The sequence below is a fragment of the Amia ocellicauda genome, chromosome 4 (genome assembly GCF_036373705.1).
Source record: "Amia ocellicauda isolate fAmiCal2 chromosome 4, fAmiCal2.hap1, whole genome shotgun sequence".
NCBI lineage: Eukaryota > Metazoa > Chordata > Actinopteri > Amiiformes > Amiidae > Amia > Amia ocellicauda.
The window spans coordinates 43,141,715-43,167,034 of NC_089853.1; the positions used below are offsets into that span (position 1 = coordinate 43,141,715).

General features: G+C 39.1%; 1 protein-coding gene across 1 annotated transcript in view; it reads right to left on the reverse strand.

Moving 5' to 3' along the window:
* The window catches only part of LOC136748544 (sterile alpha motif domain-containing protein 10), a 39,010-nt gene extending 26,053 nt beyond the window's left edge, over positions 1-12,957 (reverse strand). Inside the window, exon 1 of the mRNA XM_066702397.1 lies at positions 12,802-12,957. Within this exon, the coding sequence (XP_066558494.1) occupies positions 12,802-12,814 (13 nt within the window). The 5' untranslated portion in view covers positions 12,815-12,957. The remainder of the gene's footprint in view (positions 1-12,801) is intronic.
* Positions 12,958-25,320: the final 12,363 nt, after the last annotated feature.

The following is a 25,320-nucleotide window of genomic DNA, read 5'->3' on the forward strand; positions in this document are numbered from 1 at the left end:
ACTGAACCTCCAAATGTATTGTTTAATACCCGGGATATGCAAAGCATCTGTAAACCTGCAGGTTCTGTTTAATGAAATGAATAGGTTAAAAGTCTTCTCAGCATTTTTAATAATTCATGTCAGGTCACAATGTTCTTATTTTCTTCTTCTTCTTCAACCTCTTCTTCTAATAATGATAATAATAATGCTATGGTTTAATACCATCTGACTGTTACACAGCTCTTGGTGTTTCTGTTTCATTGGACCGTACGCTATGCCCTATCCTGAGACCTGATACTAGAGTCCATGACACTGAAGAGCAAGCTTTAAGGATGGTTGGGGGAGGGGGGGTGGACAACGGAGCCGAATCTCAGTGTCACTCAACTGCCACACACGGCAGAATTGTCCTACCTTCCCTGTCAATGCTGTGTCAGTCTCAGGGGCTTTTAGACATCAGGTGGAAATGGGGGAGGAGGAAAACTCATTCAACACCTCGCTAATATACTATTCTACACTAGCTACACTATTCACAATAACTATTCTATGATCCACATGAGAATGATTTTCAAATTACAAAACCGAGTACTTGATGACAGCTTCTTCATCAGGTTCCTCTTGCTCCTACCCAGTAAGGCATTGTGGGATTGTTATTTGCAAATGGGTCACAGTTCTGTTTCAATCCGGCCTGAAGGATATCGCTGCTCTAGAGGCAGTTCAGAGGAGAGCAATGGAATGTCCTACTGAGAGACTGAGGGACCTGAACCTTTTCTCCCTGGAACAGAGGAGACTGCATGGGAACTTGATTCAAGTCTTCAACATCATGAAAGGCATCGACCACATCAAACCAGAGGAGCTTTTCCAGATCAGCAGGGACACACGCACCCCGGGACACAAATGGAAATTGGGCTATAAGGCATTCAAGATGGAAAACAGGAGACACTTCTTCACACAGAGAGTTGTCACAATCTGAACAAACTACCCAGCGATGTGGTTGAAGCGACAATGTGGGAACATTTAAAAATAGACATAGGATAGGATCCTTGGATCACTTAGTTATTAATGGACATCAAACAAGCACGATGGGTCGAATGGCCTCCTCTCATTTGTAAACTTTCTTATGTTCTAATGAAGGAAAACTGGAGAGAATTTGGATACTAAAGTCAAGATTTAGGGTCTCATACTGGGAGCTTCGTTTAGTGGCTTTCAAGAGGTCAGGTATTCAAATAAATCCACTTTCTTTGGTAATTTATTCAATCCTTTGTAGTCTTGGTGATATCACTTACTTAGCATGAGGAGGTCGACGCAGAAGCAGGCTTTGATGAAGCAGGGCTCTGACATACCAGTCTAATTGTATCAACATCTCAGTGTGCCGGAAAACGAACCCCCTTTCATGCCAATTCAACGGGTTGTTTGCTGAGGGAAGCAAATTGCCCACTTACACGACTTCAGTTCTCTCAGGAAAACATATCCGTGGCCCAGAAGGCAGGATTTGGACCATTCTGCCATTCTGCACTGGATTCTCCATGGTGCCAAGTAATGGCCTCATGCTTTGACCTTCAATTTGTCTGCCCAGTCAGCCCTGCTAATTTCCCAGCTCCTTTTCATTTAAATCAGTTACTTCTGGACCGCTTCCATTTACGCCCCTACCAGTGACAGCCTCTGTGTGCAAGGCGATTGTCATTAAAGCAATGTGCTTTGGCAGGTTTCCAGCCAAGTGGGGGGGGGGACAGACGATCAACAACAAGGATATTTTTGTTTCTATAAAACAGTTGTGTACAATTTTCTGTGATGACACCTCACTTGGACTCGCTTCGACATTGTAAAGTGCAAGGGTGACACGCTATGTGTTCTTATTTTCTGAAGCTGAACAGCTAAATTAATTTGAGCCCCTCTCCTCTGGCTGCTCTGCGCCTTTCATTCAAAGCACATTCTCTTCCAGTCTCTCAATTTTTTCGGACTTAATTGCTATGCTAACCGTGCTGTGTGCTATCGGTCTGCTTTAGCCCATGTGTCTGAGAACAGAGCCAATTACCTTTAAATCTGTTGCAGGGCTCCGAGCTCCCAGGTAGCGGACAGCCATCAGCAATTAAAGAAAGAAAATTAAAGAGCCATTTTACCCCGTTTGAAACCCTCCTGGCAATGACTGTGCCAAACAGTACAAACAAGTCCCCATGGTGCCATTCTTCCCACCTCACATTCTCAACTGTCATTTGGTTGAAAAAGGAAACATAAATGGCTTTTGTGCCCAATATCCTCATTCAAGCAAGCAGCTACATTCAAACCTTTATCCTGCATTTCATTAAGCTACTTTCCCAATCACAACCCAGCCAAAAAACCTATTCAAAACGTAATTGACACAACTATTGGCTAAGCCCTTCACAAAAACACCTGAACAACAACAACGTTACTTCATTTACCTTCCACCTTGCCATAAATGAGCTACACTTTCAAGACCCTATTGGGATTTCTTACACAACTGCAATCCTTTGTCTGAACTGGTGTAGTGTATCCCAATATAAACAAGGTTTGCACTGAGATTTCTTATTGTGTATGCCCCAAATTCATACAATACAAATACTGGCCAACATCCTAAACATTATGTTTAGGTTATGTATTATACCAACATCATGATTATCATCATTATTATCATTGACTGATTTTTATTAGACAGTGTTTTTATCTAAACTGAGTTGCAGTGGACTTGAGTAGACCATACAATAACAACTACTTTTCCACCGGACGAGATATAATGGTATTTGTCAGTGGGGATGACCATCACACTTTAAAGAGTTCAATCAACCACTGCTTGTTGTACTTCCATTGCTGAAATCAATACAACCCCACACCAGAAACTAATAAGATCCTAATACCTCTACTGGCTCACAGCACAATTGCCAGGGACGGGTTCACACAGGATTCACTGCCTTGAAAGAATCCCAAATTGTGAAACTGTGTCGTGCTCTTGAAGAGCATCAGTACAGGCATACAGATTAAATCACCTTTTGTCACAGTGAGCGCGGACAGGCCTCTGAGCTGGAAGGTTTGGAGCATCTCACAAAATCAATGGCAACGCTATCTTTTAGAAAACCTGCCAGCCCTATTGACCACACAATTTAATAGATTTTTCTGCTTGTTTTAATTTCCACGTCAAAAAGGACTGTGACTGCTCCACATTTTCCTCTTTCACGCAAGATTAAATGTCCAATACTTTTACTTTCAAACTGTCTATCATCGGCTTAACCTGACGTCCACAGTCTTGCTTGTCCGAGGCTTCTAACTCTGCTGTCCAGAGGATGGCTTAAATAAAACTAAAATAAAACATTTATGGTTGCTCCTGTAATCCTGCTTGTTACTGGATATTAACATAAACATCTTAATACGTACAAACACTAATTGTAAATCTAACAAGTTCTCCTCCTGGAAAAGAAAAGGATGTAACCAAATAATGTATCTTCTCTCTCACAGTCAAGGTGTCCAGTGTTAATTAAGAACCTAACCCCCTTAAGATCATCGCCTGTAATTACATTTCACAGTTGTCTCAAAGCTAAAATTATTCCACGCCTGTTTTCTCTTGCGATTGACTGCCAATAAAATGTGTCGAAGGCCACTTTCCAACCCTTACTGCATCAATTTAGATTTGGCAGTCATTCTCAATGCTTCCTAATTAACCACACCCCTCTCTCCAGCATCAAGAGAGAAATAGTGTGAGCTTTCTTTGCTACAACTTTACAGTTTGAGAACGAATGAGTGGTGAATGGGGCAAGGTTCGGATTTTGTCTCTACCCTTCAAATACCAGCAATGCAAATGGATGCCAGCTCACCAAGGCCGACACATTTCTAACAATCATAATACTAACAGGATTGCCCCAAATCTCTCCAACCTCTTTTTGATCTGCTCCACAACATAGTTGCCACATTTCAGCCCAGATTTGGATCTAGTGGAGGCTACAGCTGTTGATTCAGTTGGGCTTTTACCAACCACTAGACATGATCGTGAGGCAAGGTGCCATGTCGGTTTGTGGTTGCATGTCTTTGAATGTACGCCTCATCCCAAACTCAAGCCAACGTACCGGGGGGTGCACTGTTGTTTAACCCCAACAAAACCAGTGTACATATGAAAGAGCCATTTAAAAGTGTCCTGATTAAGGAATGGTGTTTAATGGGATGCACAGCCCCAGGGAAGATGCAGGGCCCACATGTTCTGTACTGTACTGGTACTTCACATCTGTTAATTCATATTAAATTCAGGAAAACAAGCACACATAACAGTAGAACAGTTCTAGTACTGACACATTACATAATATCCCTATATGCCTAGATGTACTCGGATAAATTTAGATTTAAGTGAATTGCAAAATCATGTCACAATCGCCCAGTGAAGCAAAATACTTGCATTAATGTAATACATACAATTTTATAAGACAACAACTGTATCAATAGAAAAGTAACAAACAAATAAACAAATTAAGAATTAAGCATTTGGCATTTACAGAAGTGAAAATGTTTTATTATGTTGCCACTAGTCATTAGCCATTCATATTTATGTTGCAGTAAGTGCTTCATTACAAAGTTCTCAATAGTTCTTCTAATCAGAATTGACCCTCCTTTAATACTTCTTTAGCTCTTAATCTAATCACTTACCGCCACACTTCATTCATTCACAAAACACAAGAAAGAGAAGCAGTGGATACAATTTTAAATACATCTCCACTTAGAACCGGGGATTTGGGGGATTTGGCATGTAACTACATTTTTTTTTCTCCTAAAGGGAGGATTAATAAAATAACAGGTGCTGAATAAATGATATAACACGCATGGCGTCTCAACGCTACCAATGTATCCTTAAAGTGAAAATCAATTTGGTAAGAGAACATAAAATGCACCGTTTTACCATGTCTTTCCCACAGACAAGAGCCGTATAATGAGAACAAAACAAGCAATGTTTTGAGGTCTCGAGTAAAGGGCATTCTCCTTGACGAGACTGCGGTTTTTGTTTTATGCCCACAGCGTTTTCCTGTTTTCTCCTTCCAAAGCCCTCTTTTCTCCTGAATTAATTAACAGGCCCTTCTTTGAGGGACACAGCAGTAGAAACTTTCATCCATTTTCAAAGTGTGCTGATAGACATTACCATTTTTATGACACACATTGCTCCACATTTTCTGCTTCATCTCGTTCTCCTTGCACTGCATTTACCGTCTTCACATTTTTCTGGGCGATGCGTTGATACCCTAAATCCTTTCTAAGCTGCAATAATGTACCTGCGGTGAATTACAGCACAATGAAAGCAGGTTAAAGCTGGGAAAAATAGGACAGTGGAGTCAATGTACAGAATAATAAATGCCAGAGACTTTACTTGTGTATACTATGATGGTGAATTTATATAAGTGATTCCTAATGGAATCTAAAAAATAAAAATAACTGCCAGAAACATGTATTTTTTGTATTAATGATTGTTTATGATTCATACATTAATATGAGAGCCATCTGCCATTAGCTAAGAAGTCATCTATTGGATTGGATTGTAAAGGATCGAACCCTACAAATGTCTGCACAAAAAAAATATAATTCAAATACCTTCTGTCTAGATTATAGAGCAGTCTGTGGTGTACTCATAGCCTTGATAAAACTGACTGAGAAAATGACCCAAAATACCCTTTCGTGTTAGTCACTGCTCCTGGCTAGTTCTTGTAGCTTGATATCTTCATACAAGCCAGATAAATGCAAATTTGTCCTGCCGACTTCTACAGCACATCAGTTGCAGGGAAATGTGTTTGTGGAATATGGAGATATGGAGCATTAGGTGGTCAGGAGTGAAATTACTATTTGCTATATGCTTTCTTTATGATCTATATATGAGCTGGGGAAATGGAGAACGATATCTTGAAAAATGTGCGTTCAGTGGAGTTTGTTCCTTGAGTGACAGACTGAACTGGAGGCCCTATTGATGCTGATCTGACACCTTTGGGCTGCCTCCCATAAATCCAGCGCATTTCAAAGTTATTGCGAGCTGAGGAAAAAACGGGACCATTTCCTTTCAATTTAGTGCCGGACTAAACATGCGCTAAGCGTCCTGAATGCATGAACTCCTCCATCTGAGGCTTTCGATCGGTCGCCTGCCCTGTAATCTTGCAGGCTGGAACCGAACAACTGCACAGCTACATCTCCACGGGCTTCACATCTCCTGTGCTACAACCCCCATCCAGAAAACCTGCACGATTTTTTGGCCAGCATCCCTAAAGGTGTCTGCAAGGAGCTGACCCTGCAGTTTTCCTGCTAGGTCTTCCCTGTAGGATTCCCAGAGGAGTGCTGCAGGACACTTACCGGACAAATTAAAGATTGTGGCCCCTGTGGGATTATATTGCATGGACCACGCTGATTAACAATTTGAAACTGAATAAATGTAAAAATATATAGATCTATAAAAGGAAACTAGCCTCATCCAGTTTACAGTATGGATCAGAATACATTCCAGTGCGAAAAGACTATCCATAAGCTCGTTTTTTGAAAGAGAGAGGATTACAGGTTCCCTGAGCTCAACTGCTGATGATTCTCTGTTATCTTTTCACAAGGCACATTGTCTACATTTGGCAAATGCTCTAATTGCCATCTGTTTATATTTTTAATCTGCTTTGTGCTCCTCTTGCAACACTTTGAAGAAGCATCACTTGCAGGAATCTTTGCATGTCTCCTGTTTTGTCTTAGTATCCCTCTGAGGATCCAGTCAGGGAAAAAAAAATCCCTTCAGGAGTATTTTAAGCAGCTGGTGAAGGGAGAAGCTAGTAGTGTATCTACTTTATACACAAACGCAGGGCTTGCCATGATTCTTGAACAGAATGAGTATTTTCCAAAAGTCCCCTCGTGTCCCTATTAAATTCAGAACAATTGGGTCTGAGAATAATTCTAACTTGAATTGTTTTTGGTAACACTTTGACTTAATTTTGATGGTGTTGGACACTTCTCAGATGCAGGGTAAGAATGTTATTTGCTGAGCACTGACACAAAGACTACTTTTCTTATTTTTTAGTTCTATATGTATTTTGAAAGAGCAGTGATTTAGTGATGTAGCGGATCTCTGCTGTAACTGAAACAGAAGGCATTTGCTTCGATGGCTGTATGAAAACCAGGATATTATAATGAATTTGAAAGGCTGCTTTCTTAATGTCATTGAACTTGTTCTGACACCTGGATGCTATGTAGGTGCTTAAATTAATTTAGAGCTTGTCAAACTGAACAAAGACTCGTGAACTAATCTGTATGGCTCCCCTGGTCTAAGCAAATGCACACAAAAAACAGAAAGAAAGAAACATGGTTTTAGCTAACATCCTCAGTTCAGTTTGGCGGTTGTTTAATTAAAATATATGCATCACACCGCATCATTTCTTTTTCTCTAATGTGAGAAGTGGCTCAGAGAGAAGGGAGGGAGAAAATAATGCCAAGACGCTTTAGGCCGCTAGCTTGTGTTAGGTCACTAATCAGAGAAAGGAAAAAAAGCTCCAAAAATTATGACTAATTAGTTTCACCCTCTCAGCATTTTGCTTTTTTTTCTAACTCGAAGCAAAGCTAATTAAAGTTGAGATATTGGATACGGCCGTGTGAGCTTCATAATGCAATGGGAAAGTCAAGAAGAGCTGCTCAAATCTTAAATGGGATTAGTGAAGTGGAATAAAGAGGCTGCAGCACTCCGAAAAAATCAGAAGCTGAGGCACAGTGGTGTTTTTTTAAATAATTATTCAAAATTCAACAATTGTATGCTGTTAATTCTTTAACTAAAGAGAGCCTACACTGGTTAAATCAATGATCACTCTGCTCCTTTTGGCAGCCCTTAATTCCTTAATAGAAGCTAAACTCAGTCCCCTGAGACTTAAGTAGATTTATAGTGTATTGATTTCTCCCCTCTTATGTTTAATCAATGTATTTAAGCCTCGGAGACTAATAGGCAAATGTTTATTGGAGCCCACTCGGTGCGCCAAAGAGCAAAACAGGATATTGTATCACCTTTCACAATGTATTTATGCTGCAACCTCAGAGTGCGACTTAAAAGTGTGTTGGTGGGGGAGAGGATGGGGAGAAATAGGAACTAATCTACTCAGCATCATCTTCTAACATTCCTGGCCACACTTCCTTAAACTTGCTTTGAATTAAAACCGTCCTACTGCCATGAGTGTCATTCATAAATGCATGTGCAAAGTGTGGTGAGAAACTACTAGTTAGCAGGTATCCACCATTTAATTCACTTTCGAATTATTTAATTTGGCTGAATAATTCTCAAAATCCTTTCATTCCTCTAACAAAGCCCTTCACTGCATGTTTGTCTTAACACCCTCTTCCACTCACACACAAAGTAGTAAAACATCCCTGGGTAAGAAGGATTACACTGCACACAGCTCGAATGAAGGATTATTCACATTGTCGTCTACTCCATCATAAGAGCTCTCGTGACTTTGAGAATTCAACACATTTATTGATCAAAAGTAAACTTCCACTTCCAACAGAAGTCTCTCTCTCTCTCTCTCTCCTCGTCTCATAAAGAGTGAAGTACACTTATGACATCCTTCAGGACATATAAATGAGAAAAGAAATGCTGGAAAAATTGAAATTTTAAAACTGCCACAGCGCAGGTCCTTATCAAATTACCTGCAAGCTGAATTCTGCTCTTAGTTTAGAGGGAAGATGCAATAAAGAAATGTTGTGCTCCAATGTACAATAGCTTCAGCTTGTCTACGACAATGATGCCAATGATGATGACGATCATCCTCAACATTATTATTATTCTGACTGATACAGTGTGATAAGCAGAAGCTATTTAGATTATTTTTTTAAATATCAAAGGACATTCGTAAGAAAGAAATGGGATCCAACAGGATGTGAGTTATTCCAGGACGCCTCCTAGATTTCTAGCCCATGCTGAGAGGCTTTAGGGCATCTTTACAGGCTAAACCCTCGAAGAAGAGCTTAAAACAAGTATTGTGCATTGTTTGTTCAGCCTATACGTGCGATTCCCCCTTAATGTGAAGAGTCCTTGTGTTAACAGGATGATTTGTTGTGAGGAGGAGCACCTGGAAAAACAAAGCAGAGTCTACCAAATGCACACAGCCCAGCCTGCAGTGCCTGAAGGCAATAGAGTCAGATTTCAAAGCCAGACACACCTTTTGGGACAGCGAACAAATGGGTAAGGCAGCAAACTGCCCTCATTAAAGCAATTGAAAACGTTTGTTTCAAAAGAAAACATGGCTTAGTGTTAGCTTTATGCAGGGGGCTACTACTAGTAAGGTTTGTCAATGGCAAAAGATTTTATATATATATATATAGGTAAAACCCCTGGTATGAGGAGGATGCATTAGCAGGACCTTCTGTCTTGCTAAGTGACATCTGAGGTGTCATCTGAGACACATCCTCTGAGATGAAGAGGTTTCACATTTGTATGCCCCATGCACATTAAATTTGGCCTATAATGTATTTTTCACTTAATAGAACCAGTTTTAAAAGTATTTTGTTTTAACTATTTATCGTATGATTTTTTTTCCTATATTGTTAAGTAATTAGGAGGTTGTGCAGGTCTGAGTGATTAGTGCAACAGAAAGTATAAAAATGGTTTGTTCTAGGTTAGCCTGTCGCTGATTAACTTATTTCCTTTTACTCTCAATAAAGTTTGAGATTATTAGTTATTAGCGATGACGAGATGACGTGGAGCCATTTCTGTTATAGGTTTTTCAAATGATTGCCTACAAAAGAAAGGTTAATTGTGGCTATTAAATTAGGGGATTAGAGGAGATTAGAGGAGAATATATGAAAGGAGGAGTCGTAATGGTTAATGAGAGGTTTACACCTTATAAAAGATACACCTTTTCCTTTTTCAAATAACCTCCACAGGTTACAAACAGGGAAGAAGACAGAGATTCAGGTAAAAGGAGACAACTCAATTTGTGACAACTCAATAACACCTCTTTCAAAAACATGAAAACAGCTCAGGTTGGTAAACAATGAGTCACTCCTAAAACACACACTTCTCACTGGCGGAATGAAAATAAGGAGAGCCAGCGCCCAAACTGCATTATAATGCCTTTCTCCATTTAAAATGGCCTTTAAAACATTATTGATGAGGTAATGCAATTTTGTTGTCATTATTCTTTCTTCTCCAGTATGTTGGCTAGTACAGATTGCTTAGTTGTCCTGCTGAGTTCATTATTTAAAGAAAACATAATAATCTGACCTTCCCTTAAAAAAAAGGGGGGGAGAGAAAAATAAAAGATTTATATATTTTTTTAAATTGTCACAACCAGCGTTTTACATCTTAAGCTATAATAGGATTAGTTTCTGCCTATAATACTCGCACTATCAGACACCTGCTGTCTAGATCTCAGACTGAACTGACCTTTTAAACATTGATTCTGAAATAACTCAGATCTATCTCACCTCTGAATATAGGTTTCTCACAGCTGTTGCGGAAATAGAGCACTTACTAAACAGTCTGGTGTCATCTCCCACAAGTCCATTTTATGACTATAAATAAAATTATATTCTGCAGCTTTAGTCCCCTATGAAGAAAATAATACAACATGGAACCAACAACAAACAAATACAGTCATGTTTATATAAGGGGCATTAATAAAAGTAAGCGTCCATTAATCAAAATCCTGGGGTAGGTCAATATTACTATAATGGATGGTTAATTTACAAATCACACAATTAAACGAGTTCCTAATTGAATCGAATATGCAATATTGACATTTTAAACTTGATACATTCTAATACAATTGTTCCAAACCAAAGCAAACAATCAACCAATGCCAAAACCATGGTCTGACAAAACATCCATAAAAATCTTATTTTAACATGAATACACATTAAAAAGTGGGAGAGCTGAAAACCAAACATATAGCTTTCATGTGCAGTTTTGGGAAAAACATTAAATAATTTTGCTATCAGCAACACAACTTAGTTATTCTGCAATGTTCCACCAGGCACATATGAGTCAGCAAGGCTTTTCTAACTGTGAACAAACTTCAAATTTGATAAGATAACCTTCTAGCGTTGTAGTCTCTCCCACTGAGACTTTGGCCAACCTTTGAATACCTGCTTGCATTGAGAGAACATACAGTGCCTATTGTGGCTCTCCCCACACACTGGGACATTTGATTGCGGTTGGATAATGGGTATATTCAGAAAGCAACAATTGTAATTTGTTGGTTCTTGCTGTTTTTAAATCAAATGTAAATATGTGGTTTATTTTCACACTATTCACAAACAGTTCTTTTAAAAGACGTATGTATAGGATATTGTGTACACTGTGTTCAATATAGTTTCTTGTTTTAAGCTCTAATTGAAGTTTCAAGATGTTCAATTATATATAAATAAAACAGATACTATTTATGTATGTATCACTGTAATATGGTTCCTGTTTTGCATAATGCAGTTTAAATAAAACATTAGATAAGTATTTTTCGTAATAATACTTATATACAAATGACAACTTTAGATAATGTGTCATACTTTTTATAGTGCAGGTGTGTTTTGTCTTTGTTATTTGTTTTGATGTCTGCTTTGCGTCTGTATGGTACATTACATGTCCTCCAGTTCCTACAGCAAAGGAAGGCTGGGGGAAAGTGCCGGCTCCTCGCTGCTGTCCCTTCAGCACCACGCTTCTCCACCGGGCTGTCCATGATCCGGCCTCTGTTGAGTCCTGCGGGCGGCCGGTTTGGGGGCTGTGGTCCTACAGTCAGACCAGGTAAGCCCTGTCGTCAGTGTCCCAAAACCACAGGCTCCCAGAGGGGCGTGGGGCCACGGTCGACCGCTTCGCCTAGTCAGTCGTTAAGGCTAAGGAAAGCTGGTGCAGTTGAGGTTTATATAAAGGCCAGAGAATGATGGTCATGGAATGAATGTTTTCATTCCGGCCATTGTCTGCGTATGTTGATGTCATATTCTCCTGTATGCTACACAGTGTGATAAAAACACTGCGTTATGTAACATCTCCCTATAAAGGCTTTTCTTCCATTCTTTCCATGTCATCTTGGAGAGGACAACCCCTCAGACCTCAGCAAAGACTACATATGGATATTTGTGAAATTACCATTAAAACTCTGTAACTGAGGCGGATCTAACGGTATTAACCTTAGCATTGTAGGTTGTCTTTCCGATTCTGAATTGTGTGTTAATGTAAGTGTCTGTGATAGTGTGTCACTATGTCGGTAATGTGCACTGCCCTTATGTGTACAGCCTACACATCCAGAACACAAACGCATGTCGTCTTGCGATGCCCAACCTGCCACTTACACATTTGATCGCCTTCTTCCCAGACTCAGACACCATGCCACGAATTAGTCAAACAAATCCCAATCAATAACCGTAACGTAAAGCAATCTGCTGCGCTAGACTGTGGTTCGCGAAAGCAAATGCATCTGAAATCCCCAATGAAGGACAACTTGGAGCTCACACCCTGCCTGCACTGTAATCAAACGCAGCGCATCCTTTCAACTTTTCCAGGGTAACCTGTGTGAATCCCTCCCGCAACGTTTTAGCAAAAGCTGACGCCTGATGACAAGAGGTTCGTAAGAAATGTGAAAGCACAGAAATCATGTGCGGAGAACTTGAACAATTGTATACCTAAACATTTACCTAAAAGCAACACAAGGCACTGTCATATTATTATTATTATTATTATTATGACATAATAATGATAATATCACCACTACTACAACAACTAGTACTGCTACTACTGTAGTCCAGCATCCCCGTAAATCCCAGCATTCACCGGCATACAACGCTAGAGTCAAATTTCAAAACTGAAAAGCCGTAAGAAATGTACAAAATAGCCGTATTTCTTACCGTCCACAGCCATTGCAGGTCGCAGTGTTTCTCTCGCCGTGTTTGCTTACAAATGTCCCATGCTGTGGTGGACACTGGCCGCTGTAACAGACAGGGAGAGGGGGCTCGGTGCTGCGCTGCGCTGCGCTTCCCTGTCGCCACACTGACTGATGCTCTGCCAGCCTCTGCTCTTGTGTTCAATCTATAGCAGCCGGAAACACATTCAAATAACTCCTCCCTACATACCTGACCGTCTAAAGCAGTGCCCAGTGCAGTGGTCAGTGAGCAGACCTGACCCTTAAATAATAATAATAATAATAATAATAATAATAACATGAGCACATGAGGAGAAAGCCCACCTTTTATTTATGCAACATACACAATTACTAGTGCGAATTTATATCCCATGTCTTTGAGTTCCGACCACTCCGGTATTTGCTAAATCTGCTTGTCTAGCAGTAATTGTCAAGAACTTATCCAATTATATAGCTTGAACATGCAAAATGTGATAGCGCAAACGACTTGCAATTTTGCGAACAAAATCCTTATTATTAAAAAAAAAAAAAAAAAAAAATGCATGCACTTCGCGGATTTAATTTGCATGCTAACTATTTTAAAGTGTTTATTTTCTTCCCGACCCATGTGCAATGAAGATATTAATTATACCAAATTTATACACATTAATCTAGTATGAAGAACGTTTTAAATCATTATTGCAACTGCAAAATGGACCACAGCAACCGTGAAATGAAACAAATGTTGCTTTGAAACTATGTTGAAAAATGTATTCTTGGGGTGTATAGATAGTTCCATTTGGGTTGTTATTCACGTTTTTAAATGTTCATTTCCTATTAAAACGGCACCTTTGCTGTATTATCCCGTTGAATACAAATGCAAGGCTTGTATTAGTAATTTACAAATAGACATAGCCATGAAAACACAACTTACATTTAATTTAAATTGCAGCTATTTAATGCTCAGACAGGAAATATATGTATTGTATTGTAACTTCATCTCAAAAGGAGCTTTCAGACGAAAATAGCTGTTTGGAAAACATGTAGCACATTAGCTGAAAAATTATCTGGACATGACAGATGCTCAATTAATCTAAATCAGGTCCTTCACTCCCTGTGAAATGCATTGTTTAATTGAGGTGGGCAGTTTGTATTGGCTCAGAAACATGCCGTTGGAAACCAATAGATGGGATGTAATTTGGATGGTTGACAGGGTAGTGATTTTGTGCTCTGTATTAAGGCTTTAACTGTAATATAGTGATGGATTTAAAAGGTCTTTTTGTCACTCACTTTGAGAGCTGCACAGAATTGTACAATGTCTCCTATCTTTCAGCCGGACTAGCAATTTCCTCATTCTTTCTTCCTTTCTAGGACGGGAGCCCACAGATACTGAAAGACCCTTTTTCTGGCTGACCTTTTGACCTGTCTTATTCAAATCAGACTGAACACATAGATGGTTATTGTCATGCAAGTAGTATGAGAGAAAAGCTTATGTCCCAATTCTGTCGATAAATCCCATGAATGTCAATACTGGAAGCTGGACTTTAGAAAGGCAAATACACAATTTAGCACAAATGTGAAATCTTGCACATCCACCAGACCAAGGAACGCAATGTAGTCTATAGCCTCTCAAAGATACTGGTTGAGTTGCTTTCCAGTTTTGTGTTGATTTGATTTTTTAAGGGGACAATCAAATGGAATATGAAGTGAATGGTGGGAGATGGGTTCAACAGAGCTGTTCGTTTGTAATTGCCAGTAGAGAATACACTCTGAACAAAACATTTTGTGTTTCAAGTAGACGTTCCAGAGTTCGTTCTCACTTCACACAATGACAAATCACTGCCACATCAAAGTCATTTTTCGATACTTTGAAACCTGTTATAAACTCGGCTTATTCTATGGGAAAATGACACGTGCAGTCAGGAAATAAATGGATCTCTACAAAGAAGGAAAAACAATCGAAAACCCTTCTGAAGTGTTTAGCAGCAGCACACTTGGTTTCAGTGCAATACCATAAGCAGCACAAACACACATCTCCATCCTACTGACACTAGCATTTCAATTCAGAGTGCAACCTTTAATGCTGATAAAAAATAAAAATAAAAACAACAGCGTAATATTGTTCCCCTTGCATTCAGTATAATATCCGGTGTCAACCTGCCAGGTATTGGGAGATTAATTGAAAAATATTGCATAATGCAGGCATATAGCTGAAGGGAAAAAGGAGGTAATCCACCAGACATAAATTATGCTGCCTTAATTCATAGTGCTAACCCACAAGCACAAATTAGTAGCGTTCATTTTGTTCATAAAATATGGCAAAAGTCTGCAGAAAAATTATTAAACCAGATGTTTATAAATCCTCTGACATGCCATACCACCAAGCCACATCAGATAAATGAAAATAAATTATATTGAAAAGGATAACCACTATCACTGGTCATAAAGTGAATTTCACGCAGGCAACTAATTAAAGTTGTATTGCATTATGCTGCTTCATATGGCTAGTATTCATGCCAAGGAGTGCTATTTCCATGACAACATTACACAGCAGAACGGCATTTTCAAAGGAACATTCTGGATGCATTGATTGTCTTTGCCAGTTTTGCCAGAGCTATTAGCTCAGTGAAGGCCAAACCAAATCTTTGCAGCTCTCTACTTTAAGTGGTTTAATACTTAATCGTCTGCTTTTCTGATTCTACATATGGAAGTATTCTGCAATGAATTGTGTTTCTTATCGCAGCGGTCCTGTAGAAATTCAGAACACGCTCCTTAGATTACCCTTGATTGCCTATATTTATGCACGTGTCCCCTACTTCAGGGAATCGCTGTCTTTATAATGGTTCTTGATTTTGAAAACCCCCCAATGTTCAATGACACATTCCAGTTTGAAGGATTATGCATATAGATACCCCGTGCCTTGTGCCTGACTGTGTGAAGGAGATAGTAAAGGGAATCTTTACAATTCAAATCACACATTAGACTCAGTCAGTCTTATGCAAATGGCTCCTTTTAATGGGGCAAACTTCACATTCATTTGGAAGGCACTTTCTGTTGATCTGTCACACTGATTTCAAAGAACACAGCATGGCCTGTTACACTGCTTATTTTGAAGGAAGCGATACAGCACTGGGTGTGGGAGAACATGAGTTCAAACCGAAGGCAACATTTCATTGAGGTCCCTTGATGCACATTTAAGAGGGGAAAACATTAAACATACTTCTTTACTTGCTTAAGCAATGAAGGCAGAAATAAGATTGTGTGGCAATTGGCGATTACATTCTGTTCCAATATTATGTCCTGCAAACATAATCAGCAAACACAGACATTTGTCAGGGAAGGTACAGTGTGTTTTATAATGAATATTCTTAAGAGGCTAGTGTAATTGAAGTTTAATTTTAGTTGTATCTCCTCTGATTGATCACGTGAGCACCAGAAACGGGAATATGTGCATCTTTCCTCTTATAACCAAAGAATACAGACACCCCGTTGTAACAGAAAAATCTGCCTTTTTAATTTTTCATCTTTGTAGGAATTGAATTTCCCTCCATATTACCATGCCGTCCTACAAACACACTCTTATAAAACAGTAAATTCTACAGTAAGTGGAACTGGGAACAATTTTGTGCGTGCATGTCACAGTTCATAACACATCCCCAGTTCCACACTAGATGTCGCCATCACCCTTCCTTATCAGTCACTTCTCCCAGCTCCCTTCATTCCATCATTTCATTAACATTCCTGAACACCATGTGAACTTGTTCAATCACCCTGTGCTCCCATTCGCCCTGCACCTCCCAAACCTGGTTCCTTGCATCCCCCTGGTCCTCATATAAACCCTTCACTGTCAGTCACAAGTTGTGAAGTTTTGTTAGTGTAAACTACATTTCTGAGCTGTCTCCATGTGCCTTGTTTAGCCTTGAATCTACTGTGTATTCTTGGCCTCCCGCTTGACTTGACAACCATGACTTTGCTCTTCCCGTTTGCCTGATCGCCTCACCCTTGCCCGTGACCATGACCACGACCACATATTTGCCTTGCCATGATTGTACTGTCCTGCCGGTATCCGACCCCCGCCTGACTTGATGATCCCACCAGCACAGCAGCTGGGTTCCTCTGTTCCCGTGCCTGTGGTACCTTACAGTGTATGTGCAATTATAGCCAAGATGATTTGGCAGACGACACTGTTTTGTTTGAGCATTTTTTCTCCTTTTGCACAAGCCCTAGGGATATTTGTGACACTATTCTCCGCAAATCTGCCTTAGCTCCTAAGTAATTGAAGAATGCCATCTTTCCATGAATTTGATCCAGCTCAATTGAGTTTGTCACTGACAGTGCCAAGGCCTAGTTAGGAGTATTGATGTCCCCCACCTGTCATAAAACATCTGATAAAAGTAAAAGCATTCTACTAAACTGAATTAGGAAATAAACAGGGGGACTCTTGTTCAAATAGCCAAATAATGCCCTTAGGATGTGAGTACAAAGCAATAACAATAGTAGTGTTTTCCTCAGCCCTCCACTTCATTCAGTTAATTCTTTATTGTGTGAAAACTATTCCTGAATAAAATGAAGAACCAAGAATCCAACTGGATTTTCTATTTTTCAACTGGCCAGAATGGTTTAACACCTTGTGCTAAACATGTGGATGGGGGAATGATTGCAGTTCTAGTCAGCTGTCTCAGAGGGAATGTTCAGATCAAAACAAATCAAAGTGCAAAAACTAATAAACCACCTCCAGTCACTCCTACTACAAAGCCCTGGACCAGCACCTGCTTCAGAACAGTGTTAGATGATAAATAATGCAGTATAAAAATGTTGCCTGCTTGTTCTCCTACAAATTGCATCAAGACCTCACCAAAGCATGGCTTGCAGTTATAGTGGTTAACCAGACTGCGTAGGAGCTGATACACTTTCTCCTCCACCCGCTTCTTCACACTTTTCCAGTGAAATATGTTTCCTGTCAGAAATGCAATATGAACGAATCAAAACCTTCAGGGCCATTGAGAGTTGTATCCATGTAGAGTTGGAGACATGGGAACGAATGTTAATATTGAACCGATCAGAGTCATTTTTAAAGTGTGAAACTGCAAACAAGGCTCAATGTGGGGGGGGGGAAATATGAAAATATACCATAATACAGGGCTCCTATAATCAAGGTGTCAGTCTACACAAATGCCAGCACTTAGATTTATCAGCTTTCCTTGGCTGCAATGAAAATAGTGTTGTACACATTCAGATTTGTTTTTGATAGACTGCACCGCTGCTGTCATCTGTAAACGGCACAACACTGCTTTCCAACTTCAGATGACACGGCAGAATGTAGATTTAATGCATATTTGGAGGGTAATAAATGTTTCCCCTCCACTGCCTGGTAAATTGGACCTAAAATCAACCTTTACATCTTTTTTTTAATGCCAGATCCCTCACACCTAGAATTCATAGTAGTTTTGATGTTCCTTTAATCTGATCTCTGCAGCTCCTTATCTGAGCTAGAGATCTTAATGTAACCCTGAATATTAATGAAACACTTTGGAAAGTATAAAAATGATAAAGAACAGACTGAATAAATCTTACCTCAGTGTATTACAGAAAGACAACAATAGCTGCATTATGAAACATTCTCTGTTACAGACCTGATATTGAACATAATTGTAAAAAAAAAAAGCATACAGGTTATAAAAGTATTATCCTGATCTTTTCCTATTATTGTTCTTGATAGGAAATAAAGAAAACATTATGAAGGTTGCCAGCTGCCAAATTATTTTCCCTTTTGTTTTATAATAAATAAATAAATACATACATACATACACAAATGCAGATTTTCTACCAATATTAAAGCCTTTGCTCACTTTTATAAATAGTGGATATCACCAGGGAAATACTACATTGGTGTGAGAGGAAGACAAACGCTGTCAGTTATCCACTGTGAGGAAATTAAAGATCTGGCACTAATTGCCTGACAAGTGCCTTGACACCTCTGTCTTGAGAACGTGCTGCTTGCTTATTTGGCATTTTGTGTTGTCTCTGATACTCTGCTTTGAAAGAATACACGGCTCTTCTTGTCACATTTGTCTTCCTGCCAGCCCTAAAGGATGTTTGTCACTTTCCAATTCCCATCTGGCACCAGTCTGTACAATTTGGTGGGGGACTTTTTCTCTTCAGAGGATGCCAAATTTTGCTGCCGTAGTGAAGCGCTGGTATTTCACACGTCACCCTGGTTTCAGCCTGCTTCTGTTAGAGGGTTCAATTCTGGAATATAGCGAGGAATATAGTGAAGGTTGACTCCAGCCCAGGCTTGGCCAACCCTGGTCCTGTGAGGTCTCAGTGTCTTATGTTTTTTGTATTATCCAAAATGTACCAAAATTACACCAAATATTACTCTTTCAACAACAAAATGTAACACCACCCCAATTCAGACCTTACTCTCACCCTTTCCCAATTTCAGATGTTCAAGAAAATATATAATTGATAAATAAGGTTAGTTTAATGAACAATAATTCTGAACCTAAATTAATCACATACCCGTGTTTCAAAATGAAGCATCCACTCTCCATAGACCGTAACAGAAAAACTTTTATCAATGTCAATTAACTTGAATCATAAACCCTAAGGCGGTGAAGTTGTCTTCCCTGCGAGAGCGGATTGATCGGAAATTCAGGTGTATTTCCATGGGCCTGACAGTAAGCCTACTGTCTCTGTTAAATTATACATTTGTATATCTGCATCATTAAGTTGATATGTGGGTCAAAAAGTGCCTGTGGGCAAAGAGTTTTGTCTGGCTGTTCTACAAAAATGCTTCTTTAAACATCTTCCAGAAAACCGGCAGTCTGGGCCGTGTAGCTTTTATCATACTTGATATTAAGATAGTTAACCTTGTACTGCATGGGAATTACGCAGCACCGCGCTTCATAAATCGGACACCACTGCAGCCAGGAGCAAGTCCGTCACCACCTACTGTAATCGTTCTAACACGTTGGGCCATATTTCATGTTTATGCCATTTATAGAAATAAAAACTCCAAGTGGTAATAAAACTAAGAGATGTTTTTTCTTTTCAATTTTATTGCAGCTGGGAAAGAGTGATAGCAATTAATCCCTGAGGGATAAACCAGGAAGACTGCGATAGTGGAGTGTAGACTGTTTTTCCATTTATTAGGTCAAAAGGCTCTTGACATTTATACTACTGCTTATTACTTATATTATTATTAATAATAATAATAATAATAATAATAATCATTTTAATACCAAATCAAAACATTGACCCACTCACAAATTGCAAATCACTAAATTGTTCCCTACATTTTATGATGTTTTGATTTATAAATAGTATAAAGTGTCTCCTAACAATAAACTAAATTGTGAGGGGGTACAGAATTGTGGGGGAAATGGTCTTAAGTTAGGCTATTGTTATAATGGGGGGCACTTCTAGAAAGATAGATGACAATTCTACTACTACTGAGAATAATAATATTTTAAACGTATTCTAATCATTCATTTCATTCATAGCTCCTGTGAGGTTTCATGCAAGTGTAATATATAAAATGCATATTGTACATATGGCATAGAATAAGATTTAAATAATATTTCGATCAAGCATAGGACAGTATACACTATATGTTTCCAAATCTCAACTTTCCAACATTTTATTAACATAGGGCCAGATTTAGTGCAAAGCGAACAGTCACCCAGAAACTAATCTTGTTTTATCCCCCACCATCTGTGTTAATCTGCTGCAGTTTCAATTATTCCAGTGGCTGCATTTATTTATTTATTTATATGTCATGGACTTTACAGTATATTCCAGACTGTAAAAAGGTCTTCCACAGGTGTATAGCTCAGGGAAGGGTTTAGACGAATTGCAAAAGCTAAAAATTCTACTGGAACACATCAAAGAAGATGATTAGATCCCTAGGCTAGAACTTTGCTGCTTTTCTAGGGTCTCAGCCCCTGGGTCTAAAGACATGATTAGTTTTCCACTTCTTTCTATCCAGCTTTCCCCTTCAGCACTGCGCTACATTCATTTCATTTCAAGGGAACCTTCATAGGCTCCTAAAGAAATATATTTTTAACAAGCTGTTTCAGACAGCCCACCACACTTCAAAGAGGAGAAACTCACTTTGACATATTGCAATAACCCTTTCAGAGGCTATGAAAAAAAAAAAAAGTATTCTAAAACTGGGGTAAATCAAATCAGAACACATTAGCAATTCACAATAAATCTTCTAACACACAATTATATATGTATAAAAATACACATAATCTGTATATATTCTATTTATTCTGGTCTTTCGGGAGCATCATGATAAAGATTCCAACAATATGGATTTGTATGAAAATGTGAAAGGAATAATTTGCTAATCAGTGTTTTTTCCTCTACTTTTTGTTTTGTTTAGCTTTTAATTGTTTTGCAATTTTTGGTTACAATATTCTTCGTAAAGCTGCCATTAACACATTTCTTGTTAAATTGTACTGCCCAGTGTTACATAAAAACTTCCTTTTCTTCTCTTAACCTGCTGTAAGTCTGTACACAAGATACCCCATAAAGCAATATGTGTTTGACTTCAGGCGCACTTGTCAGCAGATCTTATAGGATCAACCCAGCTGAACTTTGGATACCATCAGCTGAAAATAAAGTGACTGCACCGTTAGCAATATAATCAAATCAGTTGCTCCCAGTGCTGTACTAGCGGAGACATTTTCCAGTGTAATTTTACACCGAATGCCAGAACCTCGATCCACTCTGGCCTGCTCTGTCATAGTATTCTGTGAGGGAATATAACTTTTTTGCCTCCCATGATTTAATAGGGATCAGAATTCACACAATATTAGATACAATAGACAAGGTGAATCGGAATAATATATATACAGACAGGTGACAAATTAAAGGAAAAACCAATGTAAAGTGTCTCAGTGAGGTGTTGGGCACCACGAGTCACCAGAACAGCTTCAATGCTCTTGGCACAGATTCTACGAGTCTCTGGACTCTACTGGAGGGATGAACACCATTCTTCCAAAAGATATTCCCTCATTTGGGGTTTTGATGATGGTGGGGGAGAGCGCTGTCTAACACGTCAGTCCAAACTCTCCCACAGGTGTTCAATTGGGTTGAGATCTGGTGACTGCAAAGGCCATAGCATATGATTCACATCATTTTCATACTCATCACACCATTCAGTGACCCTCGTGCCCTGTGGATGGGGCATTGTCATCCTGGAAGAGCCCACTCCCATCAGGATAGAAATGTGTCACCATAGGATAAAGGTGATCACTCAGAATAACTTTGTAATGATTTGTAGTGACCCTTCCCTCTTAGGGGACAAGTGGAACCAAACCATGCCAGGAAGATGCCCCCCACAGCATAACAGAGCCTCCGGACCCCCTCACTGTAGGGCTCAAGCAGTCAGACCTGTATCGTTCTCTTGGTGTCCCACACATGCACTCGCCCACTTGTCCAGAACACGAGCCAGTTGAGCGTCTTTGTGACTGAAGCTCCTGCCGTTCGTGCCCCAATAATGACCCCCCCCTCTTTCAAAGTCACTTAGATCCTTTCCTCTTGCCATCTTGATCCAAAATCGAGGTCAACTGGACCTGCTCAGCATTTGTATACAAGCCACAGAGCATGATAGGATGTTAATTGCTTAATTGTATCATGCAGTTTGGAGGCATCTGCATTTGTTATGTTCCTCCACTCAATTATTCAGGTTTTCCCTTTAATTTGTCACCTGTCTATATATATATATATATATATACACACACTGATCAGGCATAACATTATGACCACCTGCCTAATATTGTGTAGGTCCCCCTTTTGCAATCAAAACAGCCCTGACCCGTCGAGGCATGGACTCCACTAGACCTCTGAAGTTGTGCTGTGGTATCTGGCACCAAGACGTTAGCAGCAGATCCTTTAAGTCCTGTAAGTTGCGAGGTGGGGCCTCCATGGATCGGACTTGTTTGTCCAGCACATCCCACATATGCTCGATTGGATTGAGATCTGGGGAATTTGGAGGCCAAGTCAACACCTTGAACTCGTGATTCATCAGACCAGGCCACCTTCTTCCATTGCTCCGTGGTCCAGTTCTGATGCTCACGTGCCCATTGTAGGTGCTTTCGGCAGTGGACAGGGGTCAGCATGGGCACCCTGACTGGTCTGCGGCTACGCAGCCCCAAACGCAACAAACTGCGATGCACTGTGTGTTCTGACACCTTTCTATCAGAACCAACATGAACTTTTCAAGCAATTTGAGCTACAGTAACTCGTCTATTGGATCTGACAACATGGGCCAGTCTTCACTCCCCACGTGCATCAGTGAGCCTTGGCTGCCCATGACCCTGTCACGGGTTCACCTCTTTTCCTTCCTTGGACCACTTTTGATAGGTACTGACCACTGCAGACCGGGAACACCCCACAAGAGCTGCAGTTTTGGAGATGATCTGACCCAGTCATCTAGCCATCACAATTTAGCCCTTGTCAAAGTCGCTCAGATCCTTACGCTGTATACATGGTCTGTTTAATCTATTGAATATCTACTGTGGAATCCTAGCCCACCTCCTCCTTACAGTGCTGTGCATTTGATAATAAAGCTACATTGCAAAAACAAGAGTTTATCAGAAGGATGCTAACTGCAGGAATGTCTTTTAACATGTTACCTGTTAAGGAGTAAAAACTGAGCTCTGAGATGAAAAATGTCTGTTTAAGTCATCTTCCTTGTAAACTTCAATATAAACTCTAGAGCTCTGATCACATCAGTTTTGTGACTGCAGTAATAGATGCTGACTGAATCTCCAAGGGGGGGTGTTGACATTTATGCTGTTCAAAGGCAAATGAGTTTGGCTAAAGCAATCATCTTTCAGGTAATGCCAATAGAAAAAAAAAAAGAAAAGTGTAAGAAACATTTTTTTTTCTGTCAACTGACATGCAAAAAAGTATCTTATGACTAAAAAACAAACATTATGGGGAAACAATTGGGAGGGGTGGATTTAATTTCTATACCACATATCTTATTAGTAACATTGAGATTTAGGGATAGTAGGGGACAAATGCATATAAATTAATCCGTTTTAAGATGAACCTACCACGGATCTCTGGGGATCACCAATACAACCTGTTTATGTAGTTGGTTAATAAATTAGCTCAATAATGGAGACAATCTCTTCCTTTCCTTTGAGTTTAGCGCAACTGCAGTCTCTGTAATAAAATACATAAATATATGTTTAACATGGGACAGTGTTCTGTTCCATTAAGTTTCAATAGTGCAAACCTGATGTGCAGCGAGAAGAATTTAACACAGATTTTTTAAATGGCACATGCATTATTCATGACGGAAGATTACTGATTATATAATGTATGTCTGGAAAATACAGGTCAGATTATTAAATTAAACAAGGCCCTTTGCCTCCTCCTGCACAAAGACGTGGAGATAATGGTTGGTATATATTTTCTTTTTTCTACACATCTCAGTCCCTTCAGCTCTGTGAACTATCTATCAGATATCGCTGTGCTGCCCTCTAATGTGTATGCTGTGTCATACATTTGTATAAGTACTGTATGTATTATCACGTCCTGTTCACTTGTTCATTCATTTCTACGTAACTGAATGAGTAAACAGGAAGTGATAAGTCATTTGAAGATATCTTGAAATGATTTAGAGATATCTCTAAATTATCAATTGTTAGATCTCTAAAATAGGATACAAAAACATACAACATGCTATACAGATGTTGGCATGTTGGTAAAAGATCTCAGCTGGAGCAGGGAGTCATTTGTTGTTTTATTTCGACTTCAGAACAGACCCTGGAATAATAATAATAATAATAATAATAATAATAATAATAATAATAATAATAATAATTTATAGGGGGAGCTGTTACCAGACATAAATGGTGACCATTGTTTAACAGTAAGAAACCGTGCGGCCATCTTTAGTGATAATAAGAGCAATGTACCGCAAATTCGAAATATAACGATAAATAAAACTACATCTGTAAACATATAAACACTATGTATAAAAATAGAATAAAACAAAAAATCTAATTCAACACATTTTTTTAATACCTGTGTAAATACTATCACTGATATTAACTTGCGAAACCACCATACTAATTATACATATCCATTATATATCATGGTAACTGTCACATGCAAAACATCCTCAGATACTGTACATTCTAGTTTCAATATTTAATTTAATTTTAATAAATTCTGTATGTGTTCTAGCACCACCTTTGGCTATATATATATATATATATATATATATATATATATATATATATATATAATGAATGTATCTGCATAAATGTATTCCTTATACAAAAATTGCAATTAAAACATCTCTCAGCACAGTACAGCAGGGGGCTCCAGCCCTGATTTGGAGAAGTGAACTCTACACAGAGATAGCGACGGATACTTACTAAGCGATAAAGATACACATATATATGCCTCACGCACATATTATAGATTGTGTTATTGTAGCGCTTGTATTTGTTAGATCAACTGAAATGAAATCCGCAAAATATAATAATAAGAC